Consider the following 25,116-nt stretch of genomic DNA (forward strand, 5'->3'; position numbering starts at 1 on the left):
AAAAGTATGTTAATCCAGAAAACCGGCTAATCTGGCATGGGGTCCTACCCATATAGTCCGGATTAGCGGGTTTATACAGTAATCTGCACAAGATGACGGTCCCAAAACAACAACGAAAGGAAGGAGAGGACAACCCTATCAGAGACCTACGAAGGGATAAGAAATAACGGAAGGACTGCCAGGAAACTTCATACTGCCACAGAGATGAAGCATGCAGGTGGGACACCATTAACAAAGCCACCTGATCACCATACAAACGGAGATAGACCCACATCAAAAAGACCGGACATGAAGATTCAAGGAGAAGATAGAACCAGCTACGTAACGGACCGGTCCGATCTACTGAAAGAGGCAGAGCCACGGGAAGACCCGCGGGGTTCAGACATCGAGCAAGCAGCACCTGAAACCAAGGCTGGGCCGGCCACCAAGGAGCTAAGAGGACTACTGTCCCTTGGTAGTCTCCAAGCGAGTTAGGACCGGGAGTAACAGCTGAACCAGGGTGAAGAGGTACAGGAAAGCCCACCTTGACCAATCCTGCCTGAAGGCGTCGACCCTGACAGCCTTGCAGTTGGGGAAGGGTGCCACATATAATGGGAGGCGCCCCAACCATGCAGATGCGAATAGGTCCACCTCCAGGAGCCTATATGTCCGGCAGAGCCAATTGAACGAGTCAGCGTCGACTGTCCATTCCGTGGACAGTGGAATGAACCACAACAGGCCGTTCGCCAGGACGTTGGACACCCCCCCGAACATGAACTGCCAGAAGAGCCTAACACTGAGAACTCAGCAGACAAGTCACCCGAAGCGACCAGCCCCAATGAGCCAAGGACCACATCGAACCCCGGCAATGAACCACTGGGGAGCAGTCCAAATGGAGCCTGACCATCAATCCACGAGCAACCTGAACCCTACAAAGTGACAGCCACACCACCACGAACTCCCACACTAAGCTGTGGGTCAGGAAGGAAAGACCTCACCACCCCTGGCCGGTCCTCTGAGCACTGGTCACAAAGCCCCCAGACCAGAGACAATGCGTCCATGAACATATTGAGCGAGAGCTCGGGTAGGCAGCAAGGCAGTGAACCCCCATAAAACCCAGAGGAAGTCGGTGACTCAGCAACTGATGCAAGGCCCCCAGAGGCCAAACCCAGCGATCGCGAGAGAGGCCGAAGGGATGACCCCAAAGGAATCAGAACAGCCAACGAAGCCAAACCCGACCCGGTGGGTAGACCACTGCTAAGCTCAGACTCCCGCACAAACCCTCGAGCAACCGCCACGTGACCCGGGAGCCCCCCAGAAACAGGCGAAGGCGGGACTGCTGCCAAAGGGCCTTTGGAGGAAGAGACAAGGAAGCACTCCGAGAGTCCCATATAAGACCCAGCCAAGACCGAACCTGAGAGGGAACCAGATGGGACTTCTCCAGCTCACCAGGAACCTGAATCAGGCGAGCTGGGAAAAAAACAAATCCCTGGTGAGCAGACATGCGGACTGGCTGGGAGCCCACACCAGCAGTCATCGAGGTAGGCCAAAACCTGAACCCTTAAGAGAAGCAGATGGGCCACCACGACCTGGGTAAGGCGTGTGAACACGCAAGGTGCCAGATTCAAGCCGAATGGAAGGCAATGAAAATGGTAAGCCTGATGCCCACAACAAAACCAAGCCAGTCCCTGAACCCCAGATGAATTGAGACATGCCAATATGCATCCCGGAGTCAAGGGACACCATCCAAGTGCCCGGCTCCAAGAAAAGACAGACCTGGGACAGAGTAGACATTTGAAAGGAGGGGCAGGAGACCCAAGGGTTCAGACAAGACAAGTCCAGAATGAACTGCAGGTCTGCACAGTCCCGTTTCAGAACCGGAAACATGCGGGACCCACCTGAGGGACCCACCCACCAGCCCCGAACCCCCTAAAGGAGGAGGGGCCATCCAACACCACCGCAGGCCATCAGAAACGATATGAAAAGCCCATTATGAGCAGAGCGATCACCGCGCTAACCAGCCATCGTCAGTTCCAAAGGCTATGTCATCCCAAAAACTGGCACCACTGACCTACCACGACAATAGGGTTCAAGCCCTGGCACAACCCTACTGGGAAGACCTCCGCACAGGCCCCTGGAGAACAAACAAGTTCGACATGGGACGGCAACCGGAAAAAGCTACCTAAGATACTGCACCACCGCAGACTCTGCAAACAGCAAAGGACAAACAGGCAAAGAAACCTAAGAACCAGAGCCCAAGCGGATTCCACGGATTGAACGATCACCGCCTGCCGACATGCGAGATCAGAAACAAAAAACAGACACCACATCCCACAGGATCAACGCGAACAGCTTCAACAGGGCAGACGATCCCCGCACTGTCAAAACCAACGCAATAGACCCAGGATCGGTCCCTAGTGCCTCCATGTCCCTCCTCAAGTCAATTCAAAGACAGCTAGAGATGGGAAAAGAACCGCAAGACCAACACCAAAAGGCCACGGGCGCAAAAATCCTCAGCAACCAGGGCAGCTAAAAGGGTGGGAACCTGCATGTGAAGCTGCACAATGCCGACATCCCGAGGAAGGGCAGGGGCGAACAAGCACGCATTGAGGTGCTCAAAGTTGTCCCCCAAGTAAACCTGAACAACCGTAAGAGCCTCCTGCACCTCATGAGGCGGGATGCGAGAGGCCAAAAACCTCCGAAAGGACTGGACTGAAGCACACAAGGAAACACAGAACCGAATCCAGGGAGGGGGTCGACGCCATATCAAACTCGTACAGGGAGGGAAGATAAGAAAACCCTACCCCCCTGTAACAAGCCCTGCTCAGAGAGTACCAAAAACCAAGTGGGGTGTAATGGGCCCAAGCCTCCCAAGTTAACCCCTCCACCCGCCCCGGGAGCCTCCACATCAGGACCCGGGGCTGAGCCGTCCTCCAAGCCCCCCTGCCTCAGAAGAAAAGGCAGAAGCCGCCGGAAAGTTGTAATAAAGAGGGCCCACTGGTCAAACCCAGAAGCACCAGCTGAAGGAAACAGACTTGAATGCCTCCATCGTCGCACAGGAAGGGGCATCCCCTGAAACTGTCAGAGTCTCAACACCAACTAAAACCCTACCCCGTCTCTGAAACTCTCAGACGCATCAGAGCCAGAAGCAAGGGGGAGGGGGGAGGAACAAGACGAACAACAGCAGGGGAAGGACAAGGGGGCACTGACGAAACCAAAGTCTAAACGGACTAACACCCCCCCAAATTTGGGTCCCTATAACCAAACATGGGGCAGTCTCAGGGCTTCTAGGTGAGCATCCTACCTAGCATCCAACCTCCATCAGACCACTGAGCCACATGGGGTTTTCCAGGGCCCTTTGTCGTGTATTCTCACCAGGGGAAGCCTAGACTAGGTACTGCTAACCAGCGCCAAAAATTACCAAAACAAACTGCAAATTGCTGAACTCCGGGACATGTACACTCACGGGTACCTAGTAGAGGACTACCAAGATATAATTGGGTGAGGACCAAACCAAGGGGGTAGACCCCCACCAGGCAGGAAAACAAAAACAATAAAAAAACAAAAAATCTCGCAGGAGCACAACGTGCCCAGGCGGAACAGAGCCGGCCACTATGAGTAGATGACAACTAGCTGCACAATACCTTGCATCCCAACCAGTGACGAAAACTACCTCCTTCCCAGAGACAAAGAGGGGTGCATGAAGCACCCCAGCTGACTCCAATGGAGGGTAATCACCGAGCAGCAAAAGCCCACAACAGAGGTAGACCCCAAAAGTGACTTGTGGAAGGTAACCCCAAGCTCCATGGGCAGTACTTACAGGCAGTACTCTAGGGCTACCTACCTAGGGAAGGTAACCCTAGGTGCAAGCAGACCGAGTACTGGTAAAAGTACTCCTGGCTCGCACACCACTACAGGACAGGACCACATCACAAGGTACAGCACTGGAAAATTCAGAGCCAGAGTCGCACAACCATCCAGGAAGCACATCAGCCACAGAACTGGTGTGTGGATAGCCGGCACGGGGGTCTGGGGCTCCCCTACTCTCTCCCGGGGAGGGGGGGGGGGGGGGTTGCTGCGCAGACGGCGGCACGGTGACGGTTGTGACACCATGTTCGTTTGCTCATTTTTCATTTGGGGAGTTCTGTCCAATAGTTCGGCTTCCAGTAGCAATCTTTTAACCAGAATAGAGGTTTGTTTTGGGACGCCTACTTTTCTGGGTGCCTTACCCGGTCAATGGCAGACATAGAATGCTTTCAACCACACGGGGGTTTCTATAGGTCATTGCTCATCGTGCCTTTCTGAGGGGAGGCCAGGTTCTGGCTCGTGGTCCCCGTTAGGCCTAGAACTCCATTTGCTTGACTGATACCAGGGTCTAATACGTTCATATCAGTCCGGATAGCTTCGTGAAGCAGAAGGGGCTTCCCCCAGAAAGTTTCCTATATATAAAGTCAACTCCCATCTTGATGTGTCTCCATGTCAAAAGTGTTTATATAGAGGCAATACTACACACAGTTGGGTGAGAACAATGTGACCTTCAGCAGCGTACCTTCACTGAGGTGTGGACAGTCTTGACATCTGGGAAGAGTTTTCTGGCACTTCTGGAGCCAATCTTCTATCTTTATGCTGCACTCATCAGCTGTGTCTATGGTTGTGCCAACCTCCTGTGGGGTGTTGACTGTGTCGAGGCTCCCCAACATGGCCTGCAGCTGAGTCTTCCCGTCCTCTCCTTGTGTTGTCATATCCACCACACTGGTATCCTCTAGTTCCAAGAGCTTCATTGCTGACTTGTTCTGCTCTACCAGAGCATAGAGTCTGTCCTGGAGCTGGAGGTGGTGAGTCTTCCAGTCCCCCAGCTGCCCCCGGTACTCCCCCAGCTGGGACAGTACCTCTTCACAGCTAATAATGAGGCTGCTGATGATGCTCTTCTGCTCCTGCACCAGGGAACGTAACTTCTTGCTGATTCCTCTCGCAGGAGTTTTAATGGGTTTTGCTGGTAGTGTTACCCCTGGTACAACCTCGATACCTTTTAGTTTTCTGATAAGGGCCTCCATACCATAATTAATTGGGAACAGAGTAGCAGCTGTGGCAGCATGCTCGGCACGGCAGCTGGGGCAGGTCACCTGACCATTCTTGATAGCATTGTCAATACACTGGGAGCAGAATGTGTGGCCGCACAGCAATGTGCGAGGCCGTAGCTGATTGTCGTCATAATCGTTAAAACACACTGAACATTCCTCTGGCTTGTTATCCTGTGGAAAAGAATATTTGGTTAAGCTAGATGTATTTGCAACAAAAAGTAATATTACAGTACTGTACTGTATTTATCAATACAAATTATATAATATTTACATAATTTCCTTGTACAGAGGAACCTCGATATTTGCATTGCTTCCAATTCACACGTTACAGTATTCAGACACTGTGTTCATGTTCGGTATTCATCCGTTTGCCAAGCGTTCAGAAGTAAACATGCATCCCTGATGCTTCAGTTTCACCATAGCTGTTGTTCACTACACAACCCACTACACTTTTCTCTGGGATATTTTGGATATGTTTGATATTCTTAGTGTAAATAAGTCATCATGTCACTTATAAAGTTAGTGATAAGGGCCAAGCAAAAAAAAAAAACAAATGGATTGAATCAAGACACAGATGAAGAAAGAACTCGTAGCTGAATATGAAAGTGGTGCCCGTGTGTCTGCTCTCGATACAGAGTTTGGTATTCCTAAATATAGTTCTCTAATCAAAGGAAGGTGTGCAAAATGGAAAACATTTCCTTGAAAATTATCACCCTGACAAACTGTGTTATAAACCTGTTGAAAGACATTGCCATGTCTTACTTTAGAAACATTTTAACCACTGGGTTGCTCAGCTTCCAAATACGGCACCCCCCCCCCCCCAGTGCGCAGGAAATATATTCTCTGGATTTTTTTAGTGTCAAAAACCCTTCCCTGAGTATGGATATGTTAACAAAAAGTCGAAATTGTACTTTGGCTGCTATGGGGTCCGTAAGGTCGTGGTTGGTCATGGGAACCGGTCATCAACCAAAGGGAGCCGGTCGGCCGAGCGGACAGCACACTGGACTTGTGATCCTGTGGTCCTGGGTTCGATCCCAGGCGCCGGCGAGAAACAATGGGCAGTTTCTTTCATCCTATGCCCCTGTTACCTAGCAGTAAAAATAGGTACCTGGGTGTTAGTCAACTGTCACGGGCTGCTTCCTGTGGGTGAAGGCCTGGTCGAGGACCGGGCCGCGGGGACACTAAAAAGCCCCGAAATCATCTCAAGATAACCTCAAGATGACGTCATTAATCCCCGGTCGCCCGTGGCGTACTCTCCCGAGGCCAGTCGGGCGCCGGCTCAAGATGCGTGAGTTGCCCCGAATATATTTTTGTTCATTTTTTGCGCACAGTTCCAAATACATTTTATTTTTTTTTTGTGACAATCCTATGTATAATGAACACGTAGACTATATTATGGCAGTAGAACATCCGTACTGTCCGAAGACACTGTGTTACGTGCATGACACGTGTACACATATCCTGCACATATTGCCAATGTATCATGCTAATTTATGTATATATACATTCTATTTACACACTATACACTATCACACACTATATACACACACCATAAACACACTGAAAACTCCGCGAGTGTGAGCTTCCACACCCAGCCAGTCCTCCCTCACTCCTCCAACATCATACTCGCCATCCCCCCTCCTCCCACCATACTGTTATTCACACCAATGTTTCATGTTCATTTATGTATATTTACAACATATTTACACACTATACACTATCACACACTATATACATTCTCCATAAACACACTCAGAACTCCTCAAGTGTGAGCTGCCACTCCCAGCCTCTCATCTCCAACATCATACTCGCCATCACTCCTCCTCCCACCATACTGTTAATGTTTTTATTACACTATTTACACATGTTATGTATACGTATCTACATGTTTTATTCCCCAGAACTATGCAAGTAAGCCGGTATTGTGTCCAAACAGCACAGTAGCCGCCATACACTGCATGAGAAATCACACAGCAGCCAGCAGATGACGCTACGATTACGACGTCACCTCCCTCACCAAAATAGCTCCTCCCAACAAACTCCTGTTGCTGTTATTACACTACATACACACATTGTATATACCCATGTACATATGTGTTCACCATAGCGAACCACTAAGTTAGTATGGTGAGCAAAACAAGAGTGGCTGCCACACACAGTGACGCTATCTGGAATCTCTCCCTCCCTCCCTCACCAAACTTCCTCCTCCCACAATACTACGCACAGTGCTAATTATCACCAAAATCCAGCTATTATCACAATACTGGCCACTAAATCCTGTAAATGAATAATTGACCACAGCTTTATTTTGTAAAGTAACATAAGAAGTCGTTTGAAGATTCCTAGATGGACGAAATAATGCTGTGATGTGGCTAGCGCTGTGAACATCGTGAACAGCACTGATTCACTGATATTTGAACAATGTACACAGTCATTATCACACCTAGGCTCTTCTGTGATACTATCATGGCTAAATACAGTAATACAAGTTATATATATATTTTGACATTATTTGGCAATGCTGTGGTCAGAAGCTGAACAGCAGTGCTGTGAGCTCATGCTGCGTGTGCCAGCCTTGGTTACTCACTCAGTACAGTACTGAGGCTCTCACACCAGGGAATGTTGCCCACGATTTTTTTTAAAGATGGCGTCTGTTTACAAGATCCCTGAGGAAGCTGATGTGAACCCCATGTAGCCATGAGAGTTTTGAATCATACGCTAAAAATATAAGATCCCCGGAGGCGCATTGCAAGCCCCCCCCCCCCCCCCATTGAGGGCCTGCAGGCATGTTGAGCAGTTGAGACGTTAAAGTGCTGACAAAATTAATCATCCTTGGACAAGTTTCTTGTAAGAAAAGCATCCAGTGAGTGTAATGAGGGAAACAGAAAAAGACAGAAAAGAGAAAGAATCCCAGAAGCACAACTACCAGAAGTTGTAATGGTATGGGACTCCCCTACCAAAGAACATCTCTTCCTCTGCCTCACCACCTTCCACATATGCCATCAACATATGTCTAAGTGTTGGTAAAGTGTGTTAGCATTTATTTCATTTAATTATTGTATAACTATTTTTATTTTTGTGGTCTGGAACTGATTAATCCAATTTACATTATTTCATATGAGAACAAATTATTCGGCATTCGCACTTTTTGGCATTCGTCTCTCCTTCAGGAACCAGTTAAATCCGAATACTGAGGTTCCACTGTATTAGCTATTCTAAAACAGTGATTCAGTGAAGTTACAGTGAAGTGTAACACGACACATAAAAGTTGAAATGTAGGAATATTGCCATGTGAAAAAGTGGAGATGTATAAGAGTGCCAAAATAAGGCAACACCCTTGAATGTGTATACACTAGCCACGAGGTGACCAGGGGTAGAGCCGTCCTCAGTGAGAATAAACTGTGAATTTATATTGAAATATGGGAATGGGAATCTAGAAATAAATAATAGAGTAAGTCAACAGAGGAAGCCAGAAAGTAAGCATAAAATTCCTTATGATAATGGATACAGCCAACCAGTCATTAATGGTTTAAGAACAAAGAAGTGGCAACAGGACACATCAACCCAGAGACCTGAGGGGAAGGTTACGGTCAACAACAGTGACTTGTACTCCTCTACATACGATAAGTACCTGTACATAAGGGTTAAGCATATAAATTTTAATATACATATACTGTAATATTAGAAATAGTAAAATACTGAGGACAGTTTACTAAATACTGAAATACTAAGGACACCAAACAGAAAACTGGCACCTCCACACTGGTGGTGATGGTGACCCAGGGAACAGCCAGGGAGTGGAGCCACTCACTAAACTCCAGGTTGCCATCTACAGTATACCCTGGAACATGCAGCTGGGTAGGGTTTGAGATAAAGGGAATAGACAAACTGGTCTTGCATAATGAATGTTGTAATACACACTTTCAAGATTAGATAGGTACAAGAGGTTGGCATTCGTGCAAATATAGAACACTGGCAACCCCATTCCAAGTGCACTGCAAAACAGGACAAAACCAGCGTTGAATGTAATGAAACGCCATTTTCTGGGTGAGACCCGGAGGCTCCCCGGAGCTTTACCAGGCTGATATGCTAATGTCAGACTTTGGCATCAGTCATGTGTATGGAGATCTAGGGCCTACTGGGGACCACGGCCAGAACCTGGCCCCCTCAGGGAGGCAAGGGGAGCAATGGCCTATAGAAACCCCCGTGTGGTTGGAAGCATTCTATGTCTGCCATCGACTGGGTCAAGCATCCAGAGAGGTAAGCATTCCAAAACAAACCCCTATTCTGGTGAAAATTGCTACCTAAGGCCGAACTAGTGGATAGAACTCCTCAACAGAAAACAAGCAAACTAGTATGACGTCATACGTCACCGCGCCGCTGTCTGCGCAGCTCCCCCCTCCCCGGGAGGGGGAAGGGAGAGCCCCAGACCTCCCACGCCGGCTATCCACCCATCAGTTCTGAGGCTGGATGTCAAAACATGCGAAAAACCACCGACCGGAGGGAGGGAGGGTTGCCGGGGAGCCTCCGGGTCTCACCCAGAAAATGGCGTTTAATTACATTCAACGCTGGTTTTCTGGCGGGAGCCCTGTCGGCTCCCCAGAGCTAACTACCCACAGAGGAAGGTCAAAGGGACGGAACCGGGAGGAAGACACCACGCACCCCCCATGGAAGCGAGACAACCGGCAGCAAACCCCAACCCAAGGCGCCACAGCCCTGAAAAGTCCCGGGAACAACACGAGAACAACGAGCAGCAAGGTCCCCGTACGAACACCAAAAATCCATGCCCGAAAGACCGCAAGGACACGTCGCCCAGACGGCAGCGAGAGCACCGAAGCCACGAATGCCATGGGCATGAGGGAAGAACACAGGCAGCTTAGCCGCAAGAACACGACTGACAACCCGGGACACCATCACCCGCGAACCGGGAAGAACAGAACCGGATCAATGCAAAACGCGCTCCGGACACAGACGCCGTGGCACGCAAACAACAGCAGAGGGCCGCCACTGAACACAAAACACGACACACCCCCGGCAACGAAGCACCAACAAACCCTGGACCCCTCCAGAATGTAGTAGCCCCACCCTGCGCCAGAAAAGATGGAGACTGCTGCCACCAAACAACCAAAACGCTAAAATCGAAGGAGCAAGAAAACACAGCGACCCGACCCTCAGAGGCAAATGCCAAAAGGAAAAAAGAGCCGACGAAAAAACACACCTGAACCGAAGGGGCACTACAAACCGAGAAGAAAGAGCACGCTGACCAGAGACCAGGATGGTGCAAGCGGTGCACAAACAGGCCGGAGGTGAAACGACGCACGAGACAGCTTACTAACGGTGCAGAAGCAACATCAAGACCGAAAGCCAGCCGAAGCGGCTCTGCCAGCGCCACAAGATGCACGATTTTGTCAGCACAGATGGAGGAAGTTACACAGGGAATAGAACAGTGCAAGAAAGATATGCAACTCACTTATGCACAAGTGGCCAAGGAGAAGGAAAAAATAGAAGAAGCAGTTAAGGAAGTCAAACACTGCAGCAACCAAGATAAAACAAACATTAGGCCGGAAGTGAGAAAAGAATTGGCATCTAACCCGAAGTTGGTGCAAAACACAGTTGATTGGAGTAAGTCCCTGATCATTTTTGGCTGTAAAGAAAAGGAGATAACATCTAGGTCAGAAAGAGCTGTAGAAGAAGCAAAAGTAGTAGATAAAATTGTTGGCCTCGTGGAAGGTCTTACAACCATAGAGAATGTGTGCGACTACAGGAGAATAGGCAGATCTGTAAAAGGGAAAGATCAAGGATCACCCTAAACAGTGCCAAACAGATGGAAGAAGTACTAAGGAATGCTAGAAAATTACAAAGTGATGAGGATGGGAAAGTGTGGTCGTTAAGACGAGATCTTTCAAAAGAAGATAGAGAGAAGCTGAAACTGAACCTTGCTGAGGCAAAACGTTTAAATGAGAGCAGGAATGAAGAAGAAATCAATTCTTTTTTCTACAAAGTGATAGGGGTAGGCAGACCAGTAAAGTGGTACATAAAGGCAAACCAACAAAATCATTAGAGAGAGGGGGAGTGAAAAATAAGAAGAGGGGGAACAAGTTCCTGAAGATTGCATACACCAACATAGATGGAGTAAGATCGAAGATACTGGACTTAAGTGATGTAATACAGCTGCAGACACCAGACATTGTTGCACTCACGGAGACAAAACTTGAAGATGTTATTTTAAATGAAGTCATATTCCCAAGGGGCTACTCAATTTGGAGACGGGACAGAAAAATTAGGAAAGGCGGTGGCGTTGCTGTGCTGGTGAAAGAACACCTAAAGGTGAACGAAATAATGACTGCCAATCCACAAGAAGTTGACATAATAGCACTAAAGATCTGCCATGAGGATGATAAACTAGTGATCATAAATGCATACAGTCCACCGCTAAGCAGCACATGGTCAAAGGAGGAGCTAGATAGAAAAAGAGAAGGTCTTATAACAATAATGAGAGAGATCATAGCGAAAGCGGATAACGATAGTTCACGACTGTTGATAGTCGGCGACTTCAACTTGAAAGCCATAGACTGGGAAGCATATGAAGCTAAAACAGAAGATTTCTGGACCTGTAAATTTGTAGACCTCATCCTGGAAACATTCTTGTATCAACATGTTAAACAAGCTACAAGAATGAGGGAAGGGAACGTTCCCTCCATGCTAGATTTGATATTTACCAGGAAGGAGGAAGAAATATTTGACATTCAGTACCTTCCTCCCTTGGGTAAAAGTGACCATGTCTTTTTGGGAATAAAGTATGCAATGCGTTATAATCTGGAAGAAAATATGAAGGTTGATGCAATTGAAAAACCTGACTTTAGGAGAGGACATTATTACAACCTTAGAAATTTTTTTAGTGGGTATAATTGGACAGACTTGTTGCTAGGCAAGGAAGTGAATGAGATGTATGTCAAGTTTTGTGAAATATATGATAAAGGCACAAAAAAATTTATACCAAAACAGAGAAGCAGAACTAGGAAACAGGATTGGTTCAACAGAAAGTGCGAGAGGGCCAGAGACCAAAAGACACAAAAATGGAATCAATACAGGAAGAGGCCTAACCCCCAAACATACCAGCGATACAAAGATGCGAGAAACAACTACACGGCAGTGAGGAGAGAGGCAGAAAGAAATTTTGTAAAAGGGATTGCAGACAAATGTAAAACAGAACCAGGTCTATTCTATAAATTCATAAACAACAAATTGCAGGTAAAGGATGATATACAGAGGTTGAAAATGGGAAATAGATTCACGGAAAATGAAAAGGAAATGTGTGAAACATTAAACGAAAAGTTCCAAAGTGTGTTTGTACAAAAGGAAATCTTCAGGGAACCAGATACAATAAGAATTCCAGAAAACAACATAGAGCACATAGAGGTGTCTAGAGACGAAGCAGAAAAAATGCTCAAGGAGCTAAATAAGAACAAGGCAGTTGGTCCAGATGGAGTTTCACCATGGGTTCTAAGAGAATGTGCACCTGAGCTCAGCATTCCTCTTCAACTGATTTTTCAGGCATCCCTGTTTACAGGAGTTGTAGCTGATGTGTGGAAAAAGGCTAACATAGTTCCAATTTACAAAAGTGGAAGCAGGGAAGACCCCCCTTAATTATAGACCGGTATCATTGACAAGTGTAATAGTCAAAATATTGGAAAAAATAATTAAAACTAAATGGGTAGAACACCTGGAGAGAAATGATATAATATCAGACAGACAGTATGGTTTTCGATCTGGAAGATCCTGTGTATCGAATTTACTCAGTTTCTATGATCGGGCAACAGAGATATTACAGGAAAGAGATGGTTGGGTTGACTGCATCTATCTGGACCTAAAAAACGCTTTTGACAGAGTTCCACATAAGAGGATGTTCTGGAAACTGGAACATATTGGAGGGGTGACAGGTACGCTTCTAACATGGATGAAAAATTTTCTGACTGATAGAAAAATGAGGGCAGTGATCAGAGGCAATGTATCGGACTGGAGAAATGTCACAAGTGGAATACCACAGGGTTCAGTTCTTGCACCAGTGATGTTTATTGTCTACATAAATGATCTATCAGTTAGTATACAGAATTATATGAACATGTTTGCTGATGATGCTAAGATAATAGGAAGGATAAGAAACTTAGATGATTGTCATGCCCTTCAAGATGACCTGGACAAAATAAGTATATGGAGTACCACTTGGCAAATGGAATTTAATGTTAATAAATGCCATGTTATGGAATGTGGAATAGGAGAACATAGACCCCACACAACCTATATATTATGTGAGAAATCTTTAAAGAATTCTGATAAAGAAAGAGATCTAGGGGTGGTTCTAGATAGAAAACTATCACCTGAGGACCACATAAAGAATATTGTGAGAGGAGCCTATGCCACACTTTCTAACTTCAGAATTGCTTTTAAATACATGGATGGTGATATACTAAAGAAATTGTTCACAACTTTTGTTAGGCCAAAGCTAGAATATGCAGCGGTTGTGTGGTGCCCATATCTTAAGAAGCACATCAACAAACTGGAAAAGGTGCAAAGACATGCTACTAAGTGGCTCCCAGAACTGAAGGGCAAGACCTACGAAGAGAGGTTAGAGGCATTAAATATGCCAAAACAGGAAGACAAGAAAAAGAGGTGATATGATCACTACATACAAAATAGTAACAGGAATTGATAAAATCGATAGGGAAGATTTCCTGAGACCTGGAACTTTAAGAACAAGAGGTCATAGATATAAACTAGCTAAACACAGATGCCGAAGAAATATAAGAAAATTCACTTTCACAAACAGAGTGGTAGACGGTTGGAACAAGTTAGGTGAGAAGGTGGTGGAGGCCAAGACCGTCAGTAGTTTCAAAGCGTTATATGACAAAGAGTGCTGGGAAGACGGGACACCACGAGCGTAGCTCTCATCCTGTAACTACACTTAGGTAATTACGAAAAGGGGCAACAGTATGTGGCAAGACGACGGCCCCCAACCCCCACCAGAAAACCAAGCCGAGAGTAAACCAAGCTAACAAGAGTAATCACCTAAGAAGGGACAGGAAAAGGAAGGACCGCCAAAATACCCCATACTGCCACCAAGAGAAGCACGCCGGTGGGACACCTACCACGAAGCCACCCGACCACCAACCAGAGGCGAGACCGCGAGGCAGAACATAAGCAGCCCCGACAAGGCCCCTCCGAGCCCAGGAAAAGGCAGAGCCGCGGGAAGATCTCGGGTGCGACCACCGAAACCCAGGCGGCACAAGGAGATGGAACGTCTGCCGAACAGAAAAACTCCCCAAAGCAAGCAAGCCCGCCAGGAATTCAGAAATGACGGGTCCAACGCGAGACATCGCAAGACCCCAAAAAACCAACTGGCAGGGCAAGCTAGGAAACCAAAGAAGGCGGAAGGGTTGCCGCCAGAACAGTACCCGAACCAAGGGGTACGAACAACTGCAATAGACCGAGACAAAGAAGCACACCACAGGACACAGGCTGAAAAACGCCCAAGAAGCCCAGGAACACACGCAGAATACTCCTGCTGCAGAGGAGGCAGGAAAAAAGAGCAGAAGCACATAAACCCCAGGAAAACAACCAGAGGTGGACAATCAGGCAGGGACATAAAACCCCCCACGCACATGAGAGGGCCAAACCAGTTATCCGAAGACCACGAAAAACAACAAGCAAACCCCCATACGCAAACCCCATGTACAAAACAGCAGCAAAGCGCCACACCACAACCAGACACAGGAAGAAGGACACGCCACCGCGAAACACGGTACCAATGCACACGTGCAGTAGCAGCAACAGGCACCACCACAACATGCAACCTGTAAATAGCAACTCGCTTCTGCAAAGGCAGAGAACGGAGTAGGCAGACCCCAGACAGGGACAACAGAGACACGACAAAACCCAGCACACCAGGCGACTGACGGCGGAGAAACCCCGCTCGATACCTGCTGGATGGGGTACTGGGAGCTCATTTACACCCCAAGCCCAGCCCGAGGCCAGGCTAGACCGGCCAGAGGGTGGCCCACCAGGCAGCTGCTTGGAGCGGCCCGCAGGCCCACTTACCCCCACAACCAGGATGGGCCGGAACTTCTATATGAAAACAGGCTAGTGTGCCCTGGAAGTCCACGGACGTACCAGCAATAAGGCTTATGCTCGCAAGTAGGTCGTGTAACAACCGCAGACCTCTGATGGTTATACAGTGTTCCCCAACTGTGCCTATAGCACCACTGCACTCCACTGGTACTATCCCGCAAGTTCTACCAGATCTACAAGGTAACCTCAAGGTAGGCGGGACCCAAGAGCCAGAGCTCAAACCCTGCAAGCACAGCCAGGAGCCTTACCAGGTGAGTACAGAACCAACCCCACAACCCCCACACCTCACAACATGAAAAAGGTGGGTCCCCTGAATGACTCTAGCATGGGTTGGACATGCACATGAGGGGGACTGGAAGGGTTGAAAAAGGGACAGTCACTGGTGTGCGAACGGTCTCAGTCATACAAAAATATACCTAAATAAAGACAGGTATATAAACACCGCATCCAGCGCCCGGCCAAAAGACGCCAGACCGCAGAAACTCACCTGGCGAACGGTGGCATGAACGTGACACGACTCAACCGCGCCCAGAAGAACCTGGGAGCACCGCCAGGTGAAGATGCCAGAGCCAGACCCGCAGGAGAGCAGGGTAGAGGCGAAGGAGGCGGCCCACACCCATGACACAGGGAAAACCGCGGCATCCTCCCCACAACTGGGAACCAGGACACCCCCGGAGCGAAGGGGCACATACCGTAGCCAGGGGGAAGAGCGAGAGGCGAAGCACCTTAGCAAAAAGGGCGCAAAACACCAGCACTGAAACACCGCCCAGACCAAAACAAACCCTACGGCGCATGCGCATGACACGCTGGCCAAACCGCACAACCATCTCTGCGGGAAGGCGCCAACCAGGACTACTGAACTAGAAAAGTAGCCAAAAGAGGAAGCAGAAACAATAAAACCGGCCAACGAAGCGAAGACAGAGCCCAAAAAGGAACCCAACCAGGCCACAAGCAGCCCAACAAAGCAACAAGTAGCCCAACAGGGCTACAAGTAGCCCAACAGGGCTACAAGTAGCCCAACCGGCCCACAAGTAGCCCAACCGGGCCACAAGTAGCCCAACCGGGCCACAAGTAGCCCAAAACGGCGACAAGGACAAGGAGCTGACAGACGTTCCAATAATGCGGGAAGTAGCGAAAAACCTTCCCGAACCCTCGAGAACACAGAAGCCAACACTAGTCCCGAAGGCACACAAAGGCGCAGGCGCACCCGAGACCAGAAGTCACGTAGAACCCCAAGAACGAGGAAACATGACGAAAACACCATCCCAAAAATGGGTGGGAGGAAACATCCACCCACAGGATGGAACCAACCGACTCAAAGGCCAAGGAACCGAGCCCGGGGAGGGGCCGACGCCCAAACAGCACGTACGGCGAGTGGGGGAGGAAAGACCCCACTCAGCGTAACCACAAGCCCCGCCTAGAGGGGGATAAAAAAAAAACCATGGGGTCCAACGGGGCCAAGGCCCCCCCCCAAGTCAGCCCCGGGGCCGAGCCATTCCCCCAAAGCCCCGGCCGTACCAGAAAACCGGGGCAGCCGTGAAAACACTAAGGAAGGGAGCCCACTGGCAGACTCTTACAACACGGCTGGAGGAACAGGCTCAAATGCCCCCGTCACTACTCCAGAAGGGGAATTCCCCGAGACTGCCCGAGTCTCAACACCATCAAAACCCCGCCCCGAACCTACAGATGGTAAGGAACCGGATGCAGGCAGGAAGGGTGATCCAAGGGAAAGACAAGGGGGCGTGGATGGAACCAAAGCAACCAACACCCCCAAGTCCCAAAACGAACCAAAACGGGGCAGCCCCGGGGCTCCCGGGGAGTAACCACGAGAACGTTGCCACCACCAAGACTCAAGTGCAACGCCCCTGCTGCCCGCACCCGCTTAGTCAGCACAACTGGGTAACCGAGCCACAACGAGCCACCGAATTCGCAGGACTCCGGGTCGAAGGTGTCACCGACCCCACAGGCAGCAGACGGAGGCAAAACAGAGAGTCACCCAGAGACAAAGGGTAAGAGCAAGCCTCAAACTCGCTGGAAGCGAGGGGGGACTCTGGGGTCACATCCATCGGACCCGCGCGCCCCCAGGGGTTTCCCAGGGTCCCGAGCGTTTACTATAAGAGGACTCGCGCTCAGGTAATCCCAGGCAGGATACTGCTAACCGGCAGCCAAAGCTACCAAACAACTTTCTAAGAGCTGAACCCCCGGGACGTGTACACTCACGGGGACCTAGCAGGGGGTACCACCAGAAAATACTCAGAACACAAGGGACACAAGGGGCAAGAACGAAGGCAGACCCCCCAACCAGGTAGATAAACAAAAAGAAAAAGAAAACCCCACAAGAGGACAGCGTACCCAAGAGGAACAGAGCCGGCCGCCATGATTGGTAAAGACAAGCTGCACAGTACCCTGCGCCCCACCAGTGCAAAACTGCCCCTTACTATAAGGCGAACAAGGGAGACAGAACACTCGAGCACACAAAGAGCAGCCGAAAATCAAGTAGTATATGGCCTAGCAGGGGCAGGACCCAAGGAACTTGTGGAAGGTGGCCCCAAGCCCCAAGGGCAGCACTTACAGGGCACCTAGGGAAGGGAACCCTAGGCGCATGCAGCCCGAGTACTGGAGAATCACTCCCGGCTCACGCACCACCTAGAAAACAGACACCACACTCTAGGTACAGTGCTGAAACAACCACTGGAGCCGGAGCACATAACTGGTGTTTATAGCATCAGCCGAAGAACTGATGGGTGGATAGCCGGCTTGGGAGGTCTGGGGCTCCCCCTTCCCCCTCCCAGGGAGGGGGAAGCTGCGCAGACAGCGGCGCAGTGACGTATGACGTCATACTAGTTTGCTTGTTTTCTGTTGAGGAGTTCTATCCACTAGTTCGGCTTTAGGTAGCAATTTTCACCAGAATAGGGGTTTGTTTTGGAATGCTTACCTTTCTGGATGCTTGACCCGGTCGATGGCAGACATAGAATGCTTCCAACCACACGGGGGTTTCTATAGGCCATTGCTCCCCTTGCCTCTCTGAGGGGGCCAGGTTCTGGCCGTGGTCCCGGGTAGGCCCTAGATTTCCATACACATGACTGATGCCAAAGTCTGACATTAGCATATCAGCCTGGTAAAGCTCCGGGGAGCAGACGGGGCTCCCCCCAGAAAATGGCAGTAAACAAATTAATTTGCTGCCACTAATAAAACCTTAAAGTCGAAAGCAACAGGAATTGAATGTTATATATGTAAGAATAGATTTCATTCAGCTTGTATAGGAGTAACACCATGGGACTGAGAGCTGGCCATTTGTTCTGGGTGTATAAAAATTAAATGCCATCTTGGAATATCCTAAAAAAAACTTCTAGATAACACGACGCATGACCGGAAAACAATTCATTGAAAGCGTACCAGCCATCCAGAGAGAGTTTGAAATGAGCAACAATAATTCTAATAGACCAGGGGCAGAGACTATAGTCAGGGAGGAAACTGAAGCAGAAACTCTGTAATTTCTAAACTCTGATTCAGTATGCCCGGATGCAGACGACCATAGACTAGAAAGTGTAATAGACAGCACGATAGGTACAAACACTACAACAGTCCCAGATAGAGCGAGTCAGACCAGAAGGACAGACATATAAATTTTATGTAAAGAGCATATGGAGATATGCTGGTAATAAGAAAGGATTAGAATGCAGTTACCACCATCCCAAAAAATGTTTAAATGTACTTAGGAAAGGACAGTGTCAATTTGGATCAACATGTAGGTTTTTCTATCCTGACGTGTGCCAAACCTCACTCGAGGACAGAAAATACTATGACCTCAGCTGCCAATACTTTCACGTGAAAGGCACGGAACGTTACATAAAGAGTGGCAAACAAGATAATGAATTTTGAGGACACTCAATTAATTTTTTATACCAAGCCAAAAGAGATTTCAAAAGGGGAAACATAGAGAATGTATGGAACTGGATGCCAGACCCACTTGCATACCAGAATCACAGATACAATTACACACCCGATACCAATACAGATACAAATTGCAATTTGACAGGGTTTATCTTGAGTTTATCTTGAGATGATTTCGGGGCTTTAGTGTCCCCGCGGCCCGGTCCTCGACCAGGCCTCCACCCCCAGGAAGCAGCCCGTGACAGCTGACTAACTCCCAGGTACCTATTTACTGCTAGGTAACAGGGGCATTCAGGGTGAAAGAAACTTTGCCCATTTGTTTCTGCCTCGTGCGGGAATCGAACCCGCGCCACAGAATTACGAGTTCTGCGCGCTATCCACCAGGCTACGAGGCCCCTACGAGGGTAGACAAGGATGGATTATTTAACACAGGTGGTACACGCACAAAGGGACACAGGTGGAAGCTGAGTACCCAAATGAGCCATAGAGACATTAGAAAGAACTTTTTCAGTGTCAGAGTAGTTAGTAAATGGAATGCACTATAGAAAGTGATGTGGTGGAGGCTGACTCAATACACAGTATCAAATGTAGATATGCTAGAGCCCAGTAGGCTCAGGAATCTGTACATCAGTTGATTGACGGTTGAGGGGCGAGATCAACGAGCCAAAGCTCATCCCCCGCAAGCACAACTAGGTGAGTACACCAAATAGGAACTACAACTATGACAGGCAACTGCCCTACAACAATCAGCACTGGGCCAAACAAACTAAACATGTCCTCGCATAATGTACCTGCCAAAAAAGTCTCCCAGTCAAACTATCCCAAATTGAGAGAACTCATTCATCTTTGCCAACATGCAAGGACTAAAAACAAGAAAAAAAAACAAAGTACAATTCATAAATGGCTTCCTCACGGAGTCAAATGCAGTATTTGGAGCTTTCACAGAAACCCATGTAGGGGAATTCTTCGACAGTGAGATCTGGATACCAGGATATAATCTATAAAGGTGTGATAGGATAATTTAGGTCACATGAAGGAGTGGGTCTGTATATTAGGGAAGACCTTGTATGCTTGGAACTCCATGACTCTACAAATGAGGTGGTAGAGGTACTGGGAGTAAAAATAGAGAAAATAAACTTAGTTTTTATTCTAATATACAAACTGTGAGATACAACGGCTAAGGAATTTGCAGAACAGATAAACAAAATAGAGAATAGCCTTGATAATTTGGTGAATCCGATACCTGATATTATCTTCCTAGGTGACTTCAACTTGCCAAATCTAAGATAGAGAATAGCAAACAATAATATTATACCAGGAAATCTATCAGGATATAACCAACCACAGATTAGAGAAGTGCTTAGATTCTGTGATAAATTTTCACTCAACCAGCAGATATCAGAGCCAACGAGAAATGAAAATATTCTAGATCGGGTCTTTACAAACAATGAAGACATAATCAGGGACATTACGATATCAGATGCCATGTACTCAGATCACAAGCTCATTGAAGTGTAAACTACCATCAATACCCAGACTAGACCTAAAACAATGATCAAGTGAGAGATGGGTTATTCAGTAAATTAAATTATAATAATAAAATGGTAGACTGGGAGACAATAAACAGGGAACTTACAAACATTCCATGGGAAACTGTTGTAAGTAATACAAGTCCTACAGAAAGAATAGAAAAACTGACTTCGAAACCATATCATGTCTGGCTGAAACATGTTCCTTTGAGGAAAGCCAGAAAGAGGTCCAGCGTAGAAAGAGAACGCATATGACACTATAAAAAAAGGAAAAAAATAATGAAAATGCATAAGCAGACACAACTTTCCTTACAAAGAAAGAATAATTTAAATAGGGAGATTGAAGAAATCGAGCGGAAATTGGAAGACTCATATCAGACTGAAGAAAGGCAGTTAGAACAGCAAGCAATTCAGGAAATAAAGAAAAATCCAAAATACTTCCTCACATATGCGAAACCAAAAGCAAAAACCACTGCCAGTATTGGACCCATTCGTACGAGTTAGGGTTCATACACAGATGATGACAAAGAAATTAGTAAAATCCTAAAAAGCAGTATGAGGACATGTTTAGCTCTCCAATAAATAACATGAAAGTGGAAGATCCAGATAATTTCTTTATGCGTGATATCCAAACCCCAGTAAATATAACTGATATCAATACGAGCGTACAGTACTAGATTTTGAAAGAGAAATTGAAAACATGCCCATGCACTCAGCCCCGGGTCCAGATTCATGGAATTCAATATTCATAAAGAAATGCAAGGTGCCAGTAGCACAGGCACTCAGCATAGTGTGGAGGAAGAGCTTGGACATGGGGGAGATACCTGATGCACTTAACCCTCAAACCGCGCATATCATATATAAATGATATCAGTGACAAAACCGAAACCGCGCACATCATTTATATATGATTTCGTGTCTAGCGCTATAATTTAAATGCCCCGCCTGGGATAGGGGCAGCTATAGTAAAGCCACGACTGATAGTTGCCAGATGCCACCTAGAAAAAAAATCCAGGCCAACATTCTTGGGTGTTAGAGCGTCAGTATTGAGCAAGCCACTAAGGCTGGCGCACGCAGCACGAGCTCACAGCACCGCTGTTCAACTTGTGACCACAGCATCGCCTACAAATGCCAAAATATATTTGATACTGCTATTATTTAGCAGTGATAGTATTACTGAAGCCCCCTGACTGTGATAAAACTGACCAGGATTCTGATAATAGCAGGATTGTGGTGATATTTAGCGCTGTGCTCCATGGAGGGAGGAGTAAGGCTGTGGAGGGAGGGTTGTGGCGTCGTCTTCTGACTGTGTGTGGCCACCATTTATTGACTGCACTCACCATACCAGCTTAGTGGTTCGCTATGGTGAACACAAATGTAGATACTTATATATAACGTGTGTATAGTGTGAGAAAACAGCGAGAGGTTGGGAGCCGCCATTTTGGTGAGGGAGGAGAGTCGTCTGCACGACTTGGCATGTTTACTGGTGGCCACTATGGTCTTTGGGCACCATACCAGCTAATTTGTACAAGTATGGTGAATAAAACAGGTAGATACTTATATATAATGTGTGAATATAGCGTAATAACACCATAAACAATATTGTTGGAGGAGAAATATTAGTGCGTCTGGCCTTGAGGGTGGCCGCCGATCAGCTGACTGTGTGAGTAGGTACATTTTTGTGTCTTTACTCACCATATAAGCTTAGATGTACAGTTATGGTGAACAAAACATAAATACGAATATATAACGTCTGTGTATAGTGAATAAATGCAAAAACAGTATTGTGGGAGGAGAATGAGGGTGAGTGAGGTGGTGTTGAGGGAGGGAGTGGCTCGCTGGTGTTTGGCGGTCGCTCCTCGTTGCTTTTTGACTAACAAGACCAACTTAGTAGTTCGTTATGGTGAACAAAACATGCAGATACTTATATATAACCTGTGTATATACTGTAACAACAGCAAAACTATTTGTTTATTGTTTTATGAACATAATAATTGAATCACTAATATGCACACCATAATTTTGAGTACAGCGATGGTTCACACATTTTATAATATAAATATACCACAATTCACTGTATGGAATAATATTACTGCAAAAAAACTAAGAAAAAATCAATCATTGAAATAATTAGGTAATAATATATTTGTGGCAACTGCCTTTACATTTTTAGGCGATGCTGTAATCACAAGCTGAATAGCAGTGCTGTGAGCTCATGCTGCATGTGCCAGCCTTGGTGGTTCATTCATTACTGAGGTTCTCACACCTGGGAATGTTGCCCAAGATTTTTTTAAATGGCATCTGTTTACAAGAGCCCTGAGGAAGCTGATGTGAACCACGTGTAGCCGTGGGACTTTTAAATCTTGCATGATACTCCTAAACATCATATGATACTGTGCCCAATTTGTTGACAGTTACTCAAAGCATCATATGATGCTTTGTGCAATTTAAGGGATAAAAAGTTAACACAACAGCCTGCTACAGCTTGATTTCTCTCTCTTGAACATTGTAGAATGTCCCATATTGACTGACTTTCGCCCTCCTGGGCTAAGGTATGCTGAACTGTGTAATTACTATATGAGTACTGGAACACGTGATGATATATTGGACTTGTACCCAAGATTAACCATGTAATGTATCAATTATATAATGTATGTGATGTAACTATATAACCTGAGCTTGTAAAAGCACCTTCATCACCAGTGATTAAGTGCTTAATTGCACACTAGTTTCTCTATCAGCTATCTCACTCTGTCAGAGTAAAAGAGACAAATGTATGTGAATGCATGTGTGAGTGTGTGTGTGTGTGTATATATGTATGTATACATGTATGTATATATGTATGTATACATGTATGTATACATGTATGTATATATGTATGTGTACATATATATGTGTGTGTGTGTATTGTGACGATAATCTCTTTCAAGAGAGATTGAGCCTGCTCTTCCCTACATAAGTACGTCAATATACAAGAGACTATATACAAAATACGTCCACCAAGTATCGCCAAACGTTTTGCCCAGAGAGCAAATCGTACCCAGCACACCTTGACACCTGCTACCACCGCCGTAACCAGCTAACTGCTCATCCTCTGCCTGCCTGTCGCTGATTGGCTGGTGACTCGTCGCCCCTGCCCTCCGCCTCCACCACAAGTCGACGTCTGGACTGCAGTGCGACAGTCTCGTTAGAATATCTCAGTGCTCCTTGCAGTTGACATCTCTCGCTGGTAGACTAAGCCTTGGCTTTCGTGTACTAAGGGAGGTGGCAGCTCGAAGCCAGTATTCCAGCACCACTAATATTTTATTTTGCTATCACTGTAACTTACTTGTCTTAACGTAACTTTTCATTTGCCAGTGATTATTCATATTATTTTGTTTGTTGACTTATCTTGCATATTTTATGTGATTACCTTTATTCATGCCTTGTTTTTCTAGAGTAATTAAAATTTCATTGTTTATATACTTGTGTTTTGTGTGTCTTCCCATTACCTTACCACAGACGAAAGGACCAACTTTTTTTTTTTTTTTTATGTGACGAGGCCCTGCCCCTAGCTTTTGAAACAGCCGAACACCAACGCTTTACCGTCACAGTATGTATGTGTATAAAGTACATATGGAAGCTGATCAGAAATACATTTCACCTTTGTAAATGCACATTAATGACACTATGTAAAAGACACATCGAACACTTTATGTAAGGCATACGTAAATCTGGGTATCTATGTATTTACGTATGTAGGTTAGCTTAGCATTTTAAAAGCCCCGAATCACCTTCTGTGGTTGATTGTTCAATAAACCCTTGAACTATATGTTTAACACATCTCTAACCCTGTCCATGGAGGACAGAAGAAAATGTATATATGCTGGTTAGCATTGTAAATGTGTGGCCATATTTGTGGTAGAAAAAATTAATAAATAAAAAAAAAAAGCTTGATTTGGGTGACATTTTTCAGCAAAACTTTGCAATTCTTCCTATGCTGCACTCATTTTCTTAATAAATGAGGAAGGGACTTCCTCTACTCTATATCAACAACCCTCATACCTTTTTCGTGTTTATGAATGAACTCTTGTTTTTCCTCTATGGTCATCCTCACATGTGCTTTCTTAGGTTGAACCTTACCACCGACTTTCTTGAGACCCATTATGTGATATATAATAATTACTTTTTATGTTCAAAAAACAAAAAAGCACAAAAATAATTAAATTCTTTACAAGCACAATCGTCACTAAGCAGGCAGCTCTGGTAAACTGAGGCCGGGTCGGCTGTGCCTCCAGGAATCACGGGATTGGTCGACCCATATGCGTATCAACAAAGTCGCTTGTCGAGGCAAAGGACGTAAGTCAAGTTGCATTTTCCGACGAAATTTACGTCGTAACTCAAAAAATTCGTAAGCAAGGGCAGTTGTAAGTCCAGGTGCCACTGTACTTGATGCACACAACACTTCTAGGAAATCCACTTTCAACTTCCTTTATAAGCTGAACTTTTTATTCAAAAGTCATCACAAC

The 25,116-nt window shown here is 46.6% G+C and overlaps 1 protein-coding gene across 1 annotated transcript in view; it reads right to left on the reverse strand.

Annotated features, from left to right (window-relative positions):
* Positions 1 to 2,434: 2,434 nt before the first annotated feature.
* Positions 2,435 to 25,116, reverse strand: part of LOC138371309 (uncharacterized) — a 71,748-nt gene continuing 49,066 nt past the window's right edge. The window contains exons 3-4 of the mRNA XM_069336094.1: positions 4,529 to 5,231; positions 2,435 to 2,691 (exon numbers count right to left, since the gene is read on the reverse strand). Of these exons, the coding sequence (XP_069192195.1) occupies positions 2,435 to 2,691; positions 4,529 to 5,231 (960 nt within the window). The remainder of the gene's footprint in view (positions 2,692 to 4,528; positions 5,232 to 25,116) is intronic.

Source organism: Procambarus clarkii, chromosome 35 (assembly GCF_040958095.1).
Source record: "Procambarus clarkii isolate CNS0578487 chromosome 35, FALCON_Pclarkii_2.0, whole genome shotgun sequence".
Taxonomy (NCBI): Eukaryota; Metazoa; Arthropoda; class Malacostraca; order Decapoda; family Cambaridae; genus Procambarus; species Procambarus clarkii.